At 38.1% G+C, this 7,493-nt stretch overlaps 1 protein-coding gene across 1 annotated transcript; it reads left to right on the forward strand.

The window, feature by feature from the left end:
- Positions 1 to 418: 418 nt before the first annotated feature.
- On the forward strand, positions 419 to 6,982 carry LOC138207366 (LIM/homeobox protein Lhx8-like). Its single transcript, XM_069164532.1, has 8 exons — positions 419 to 590; positions 1,881 to 2,039; positions 2,679 to 2,800; positions 4,307 to 4,527; positions 5,153 to 5,256; positions 5,809 to 5,904; positions 6,229 to 6,409; positions 6,585 to 6,982. The coding sequence occupies exons 1-8, from the start codon at positions 558 to 560 to the stop codon at positions 6,659 to 6,661; spliced, it is 993 nt and encodes a 330-aa protein (XP_069020633.1). The 5' UTR covers positions 419 to 557; the 3' UTR covers positions 6,662 to 6,982.
- The last annotated feature ends 511 nt before the right edge of the window (positions 6,983 to 7,493 follow it).

The raw sequence follows: 7,493 nt of genomic DNA on the forward strand, positions 1-7,493 counted from the left end.
TTTGCCTGCGTTTTTCTGTTACTTTACACACCCAAGTCGAAGCTATGAATCACAATTTTATAACATACGAACAGCAGAAACTATGACAAACGGTAAGATTTGATGCAATTTACGAGAATTCAAAGTAGGCCTAATGTAGACTCAAATATAGAGCATTGCAACTTAAGAGCTTGGCATGGTCGCTGCATGGCAATTTTGTAATTTGCTTTGATTAATTTTTCTGCTTTAAACAATCCGCTCAAGTCAGCAGCCGGAGAGTAAGGAAGACAAATGAAGGCTCGTCCAATACAAATATGAAGTTTTCATTGATGCAGCAGCGGGCGGACCCGGGCCACCACAGTAGGAGGTGCGCTGAGCTGTTTAAATGGTCAAGAAAAAAAACGTCTTGGCTCTCACAACAAGTGGCAAGAGGGCCAAATCTGAAAGTCACAAGAGCAAGACGCGACACAGAGGCGGGGAGGGTCGACAAGCCGGAGTACAGTGGACTGATTACGGGGAGAGGAACAACTCAGTCTGTTGCTGCGGAATACCAACATCTGGGTGACCGGGGATGTTCCATGGAAATGTTTAACTGTGTCTCCAACAGTCTGGTAAGAACTTAAAGGTTCATTGTAAAGTTGTGCCATTTGTATGTCATACAGGACTATTCTTCAATTAAATTATCAACACAATATTAGCTTATAGGCTACGATTTTCTGTTCAGATAAAAAAAAAACTAAGCATTAAAGCTATTTCAAGCACACCATTATTTATTTATTTATGTATTTTGGACCTCATATAGGCCTCTTTCTTCGAACTTGTGCAGCCTACCCGCATATTTTCTTCCAATAAACAAAGGGGGAAGTTTTAATACATTTGTCTTGCTTACTGTAGTACCTGCATTAGTCACCGAACAACTAAGCGGAATATCTGGGAACATTCCCTGCAGTCAGAATCGTTAATAATAGCCTATTTAATTTTGATAGCCTGCTTTAAAAAATGTTTAACCTTATTTAAAAAAAAAAAAAAAAAATGGTTAAACATATTTTGAAGTGTTGCTACTGTTTACAATAGAATGGTAGATTGACTGAGACCACAGTCTTGAGGGAATAGGAACATACTCCAGCGCGGCGTCACTGACGTAACCAGCGGAGCACTCACCTGAGCCCGATTGATAATTTTGCGCACGTGCTTAGCTGAACACTAATTAGGCAGAATAAGATTCAGCTGTGCTCGAGGCCGTTCTCCATGATGTCCCCAGGTAGGATATGCTGATTGACCACATTTGAAGTCCTTTAACTTTTACATAATAGAAGCTGTTTAATTGCATACAGGCTTCTAAACAAGTGGAACAAGCATGCAGAGGTAAATAAAATAAAAGCATAGCCGATATTAGGCATGGCGTCTGTACAACGTTTTAAGCAAATATTTCGTTTTCCAGAGGTGACAATTATTTATGTGCAGGCCAATCCTAGTGGTTGTCATGGGAATATGAAGGAGACGTCATCTTATTTGGGAGTCATTCAAGGTTTGTGCGTTGCTCCGGATTTGTCGCTGACACCATGTCTGAGGCAGAAGAGCGACCGACGGAAGCTGTTTTTAATCAGCTACAGCAAGGACAAATATTTACCGACACAGTAGGTGTTTTAAAACATTAAGTTAAACAGGCCTATGGCAGCATGAAGCCGAGAGTGGAAAATTAGAACGAAATGGAGCTCGCGCCACTGTAGGCGTTTTAAAAACTTTTACAAATGTTGCGCTAACCAATCTGAGAGCAACTTCAGTTTTCAGATGTCAAAAAATGCTAACCTGTGGTTTTCTTTCCGTTTTCTGATAGGCTGGTTTATGGATATTTAAAGTTTTTATAAGGTGATAGTTTCATTGTCGAACTGTTGTTTCAGAGCTCCTCTGGGCCTGAGGATTTTTTTGAGGAGGACTCCCACTCTCCGTCCTCCCTCTCCTCGTCCTCCTCGTCCTCCATCCCCACCGTGGCATCCCTGCAGGGGAAAACTCTGTGCACCGCATGCGGCCTAGAGATAGTGGACAGATACCTCCTCAAGGTCAGGCTGCCATAAGTCTGTATCATGTCAACACTGCAAAGCTTGGCCCATTTGGAAAACCTGTGCAGCCTAATTATTTCGAAAACAGATGCTAAATTGAAAAATCCAGCTTCCCATAGTTTTAGGCCATTTGTGTGTGTTTACAATTTTTTTATTCATAGACAAAGGTTTTTTTTTATCTTCTTAAACTAAAAGAGGTGTGCTTGTGTGTGTGTGTGTGTGTGTGTGTGTGTGTGTGTGTGTGTAAAATAACTAATATGCAGCCTGTTATTGCACATAGCCCAAATGCTTCATAGTACACAAAATCTGCAGTCAAATAATGTTGATGGTAGGTAGAATTTTTATTTCTGGCTGCAAACCAAGTAACCTTTGAGATTGTAAACATGATATGACATCATAATATGTAATTGATAATACAGTAGGCAATTAGCACATAAGAACACTATTGTAAATTATCCATTAGGTAATCTAATAATCTAACCACTTTATCTTAATTTATTTCAGTAAAATTAATGAATTACCAATGATTTGGGCAGACTCTAATAACCTTAGTTATGAGGATAAAAATGAATGTACTATTAAGAGATGTGTAAAATTATTTTTAAATTGGTTAAAATCTAATATTTTTCTCCATATTAGGTGAACAGCCTGTGCTGGCACATGCGCTGTCTGTCATGCAGTGTGTGTCAGACATCATTGGGGCGACACGTGAGCTGTTACATCAAAGATAAACAGGTTTTCTGCAAACTTGACTACTTAAGGTATGTCACACCCAACATCAATGCAGTGACTTATATCAATGGTCTCAAACATTTTTATTAGCTGCCTTGACTAAATATAATATCTGACCATACAGTTCAGGAGGATAATTTTAAATGCTGTCATTATTTTAGGAATTCAACATAAACATCAGTACAAAGGATAAGTTATATTGAGAAACAGTAAAACAAAATTTAAAAAAAAATAGCTTGTATTACATTCTAAGGGAAGAGGAGGATTGTGTCCTATATGTAGTTACTGTATAAACTGTCACAACCTGGGAATTTAATACAGTCATGCAACTCTGGAGCTCCAGAAGGAAATAACATTGTTCGGAGATGATCAGTCTGACTCGGATTCATGTTTTTCTCTTTTAAGAGTTACAATCAGGACAATCAGTGAACTCAGCGCTCAATAACAAGTAGCATCTGATGAATAACTTGAGAATTACAGAAATAATTTCAAATCACTGTTCCAGAACTGTGGACATTTGAATGTTTGATTGAGTTAAATGGATACCTTGAATCTAAAAATGATTGTCTTTTCATATCTAAATGTGCATCCACGTACAATCCTATTACACATGCTTTTAATTGAGACATTATAATAATTTTAATCCATGTTTGGGGCGTACAACCAGCCCTCATGTTCAATTCAATTCAACTTTATTTATATAGCGCCAAATCACAACATAGGTTATTTCATGGCACTTAACACATTAAAGTCCTTACAGCAAGACTTTACAATGACTGTTGAGTCAGTCCAGGTAGCTTCAAATCCAGTACATACAAATATACACCCACCAGCCATGACATCAAAACCATTGACCAGTGGAGCATTAAGTATAATACAAGAGACCAGGAATAAATACTGGCGTCAGAAGAATCACAATTTACAGTTTTTATTCAATATGATTGAGATGTTGACTTAAAGAAGAAAAAATAATGTATTAGTCATTTTGGTGACTGAAATTTGTTGAACTTTACAGGCTTATACTGAGAGGTGTTCCTAATATTTTGCCAGCCCAATTCATTTAAATGGGGAGACAAAATATTAGGAACACCTCAGTATAACTCAGTACAGTCCAACATCACCACAAATTACAGTTTCCGATGTGAACATTAAAATAAATCAACTCCTCTATCTCGGATTGAATAACAACTGAACATCATAATCCTCATAGAGGGAGGATATATTGCTGGGCCGTTGTCTTATACTTAACGCTCCACCTGTCAGTGGCCTTAATGTTGAGGCTGTTTGCTGTATGGAGCCAATATACACCTTAGCAAACCTTAGCACCTTACCTTAGCAAACAAGTGGTTGTACTGTTTAATTAATCATTTACCAATACAGACTGCAGGTCAGTGTAATCAGTGGCAACATCTCTTCAGAGACTAATACTTTGTTATCTGATCAAACAATCACTGATTCATCATCCAATTACAACTCATCTCAGCTGAATAGAAAAGACTTCTCCCCCTCACACTCAACATCCCTTTCCTGTTCAGGAAGTATGGGACCCGCTGTGCTCGTTGTGGCCGTAATATCCATTCTACTGACTGGGTGCGTCGGGCAAGAGGAAGCACCTTCCACCTGGACTGTTTCTCCTGCACCTCCTGTAAGCGCCAGTTGTCTACAGGGGAGGAATGTGGACTACTAGAGAACAGGGTCTTCTGTCGGCCACACTATGACATTATGATGGAGAATCTCAAACGTGCAAAGGAAAACGGTGAGTGTATGTACGGGGTCTAGGTTGATTGATGACACACAAAAGTCAGTAAATGATTTTAAATAAACCACTATTACACAGAATAGTAAGAATTTCAGGACAACTAAAAACAAAATTAAGTCCTCACATACTCCTTACATATTTAGTAATAAAGGATCAGGTCACCCAAAACATTACAAAACCTTTATTACATTCAAACCTAACAGTCTCTACTCATTCAGATAGTTTTAGTTTTGTGGCAGTGATTGTTGTAAGTATCATTCATTAGAGGGCTGTAGTGTTGATGTACAAGAGTTGATCAGTGTGCGTAGTGAGCTATAGAGATGGTGCTCCTCTATATCAGTCTTGTTGAATTACTAATACAGCACACCTCAGTGAAGAAGTCACCTAAAGTAAAGCAGAGCAAATCTTCTGCTCGTCTCAAATGTTTCTGCCGCATGAAAATTAATTAAAAACTGTATGTGGCAATTGTCTAGTAAGACAGTAAAATCTTCCCATTTACTCTCTGTATCACAAAGGGAATGGAAAAAAATGCCAGCATACACAATACAAAACATATACACCTTTCTATCAGAACCTAATCATTTCAAAATCATTGTAACATGCCCTATGTCTTGTCTTAAAGAGCAACCACAAGTGGAGGAAGAGGTGCCAGACAAAGATGGTGCCAGGACTCTGCCCAGGCCTGCTAAGAGGGCCAGGACCAGCTTCACAGTGGACCAGATACAGGTAATGTCAACTATGTGTTTGTGTGTCCTAACTGCTGCTGCACCTACTGGGCTATGTTTACTTTTGACTGATGTCAACGATTGACTTCCACTTGAGTGTTAGGCCAAGTCCTACTAAAGTAGTAGTTGTATGTGATTATACTATGACTAGTAGAAGGAATATATGCTTCCACCTTTAGTATTTCATGTATGTACCTGTTGATCTAATTATTCAGTATATTTCACATTGTAAAGAACCAGGCAAAAAAAATAATTAAAACAAGAGTGAATGTTGACTTTGTCAGGTGAAAAGAAACATAACTCTGAATGAAATTAAATAACATGTTGATATTGCTGTATGTCTGCTGAAGAGGTAAAGGGGCAAAGTTAGCCAAAGGAAAAGTATAAGCTAGTGATATTTAGTCAGTTTGTTTTTGATGTTATTCTGCCCTCTGGAGGCAGTTAATGCATAGTATTTGATGACAGAGTAAAGCACACTGTAAATTTTATAATAACATGAACAAACTATACTCATATGTAAACATGTCCCCTTCTGTCATCTCCCCACATGTAGGTGATGCAAACCCAGTTTGCTAATGATAACAACCCAGATGCCCAGACTCTGCAGAAACTGGCAGAGAGAACTGGTCTCAGCCGCAGGGTTATTCAGGTACAGCAAATGTTTCTGCCCTTTGGAGCATTGCTTTCATGAATATAAGTTAGTTCAAAAATTCCAGTAGAGAAACAGACTTAAGTATTTGGGTCAGGACAAATCTTCACACCAGAGAAAGAGTGATGGCTTTAAAAGTTGAAGCTGCAAACTGCAGGGGAAGTCCTGTTGTTAAACTCCACAGGTACACGTGTTGTGTATTGGTGTACTTAAAAGTTAAATGTACATGTTTAGTCAGCTGAAATGTGTCACCTCACCTCAGCTCCTCAAAGGGAGAATCTAACTTCTAGTATCATTTCTAAATCCAGTCTATCTTCCTTCAAGGTTTGGTTTCAGAACTGTCGAGCTCGTCAAAAGAAACACATCAGCCCAAGTCCCACCTGTTCAGCCATGATCACATCACTTGCCCCGGGTCAGCTGACGCCACCTTTAATGGAGGATCTGCAATACACAACCTATATCACCCCAGACGCACCGCTCCTCAGTGCACTTACTTATATGGATGGTAAGAAACACAATCATTGTTTTGCCAATCAAGACTTTCAAAATACAGAAAAAAAAGAGACTTCCACAGGCCATACTTGGCTAACCAACTAATTTTTACTAAAGAAAATAACTTGCTGCTTTTAATTAAGTCTGTGTTTTTGTTTTTATTGTTGTTTCATGTTTTACCTCCCCAGTCCAAACTCCAGACCCGCTTTTGCTTCAGCCACTTATATCCCATTCGTTGACACAACTGCCTGTCAGCCATGCCTGAGCTTCAGCCCATCCCCTGAGAACTGAAGATGATGATTGTTTGATGACGGGATGAAAATAATCAATACTTAATGAGTAAAAAATATCTTGTTATAGTAGGATGGGTAAAATTCGTAAATTGCCGAGCAAAATTATAGCACTGACTTTTCACTGCTGCCTGATGCGTGAACAGACACTTAAATCTTTGAATTAATTTAATTCAATCACAGGGAATCTGAGAATTAGTTAAATGTCAAGAAAAATACTGATATTGTGATTTTGTTAGTGTTACGAATTTCTTCGTATTTAATTTATTTGGAGGATTTGATGAGATACAGCACTTTGTTTGAAAATGATGTAAAATGGCTTTGCTTTTGAGTAAAATGTTTTTTTTTTTTTTTTTTTTTTTAATGTAACTGAGAAAATCTTTTTTTTTTTTTCATTTACAAGAGTGAAAATCAGATTTTGTTTCTGTCTAAAGACTACTAGAAAACTCTGAATTGAGTTATCCTGCAGATTAAAACCACCAGAGATGGTACATTCATGGATTAAGTCTCCTGTTCTTTTTAGTCTTATTGAGAAGATAAACATGCGCAATGCATGAATAAACCAGACTGCCCTCCTGCCTTCTTTTCTTGCAATGCTAAACACATCCACACGATTAAGATTTCTTGATGCTTTTCAGTAGAGCATGTGTTAAGCACAAACAAAAAGCATAATGTGTAAAGGTTTCATTAACTTGTAAATGTTAGATTCTGCAATATATGAACTGCACAAATGGACTATCACAGTGGATATCTGATATAGGGATTAAAGTAAACAGCTGCACCACTAAGTGTTGTTCTTTTTTTTCC

Source organism: Embiotoca jacksoni, unplaced genomic scaffold, assembly GCF_022577435.1.
Source record: "Embiotoca jacksoni isolate LCO1_2020_lvr unplaced genomic scaffold, fEmbJac1.0.p SCAF_31, whole genome shotgun sequence".
Taxonomy (NCBI): domain Eukaryota; kingdom Metazoa; phylum Chordata; class Actinopteri; family Embiotocidae; genus Embiotoca; species Embiotoca jacksoni.

Bases quoted from the DNA above. Each gene is read 5' to 3' on its own strand.
- LOC138207366 (XM_069164532.1), top strand. From the start codon at position 558: ATGGAAATGTTTAACTGTGTCTCCAACAGTCTG. The intron at 2,040-2,678 runs GTCAGGCTGCCA...TCTCCATATTAG, and splicing joins TGGACAGATACCTCCTCAAG to GTGAACAGCCTGTGCTGGCA. The intron at 6,410-6,584 runs GTAAGAAACACA...TTACCTCCCCAG, and splicing joins TGCACTTACTTATATGGATG to TCCAAACTCCAGACCCGCTT.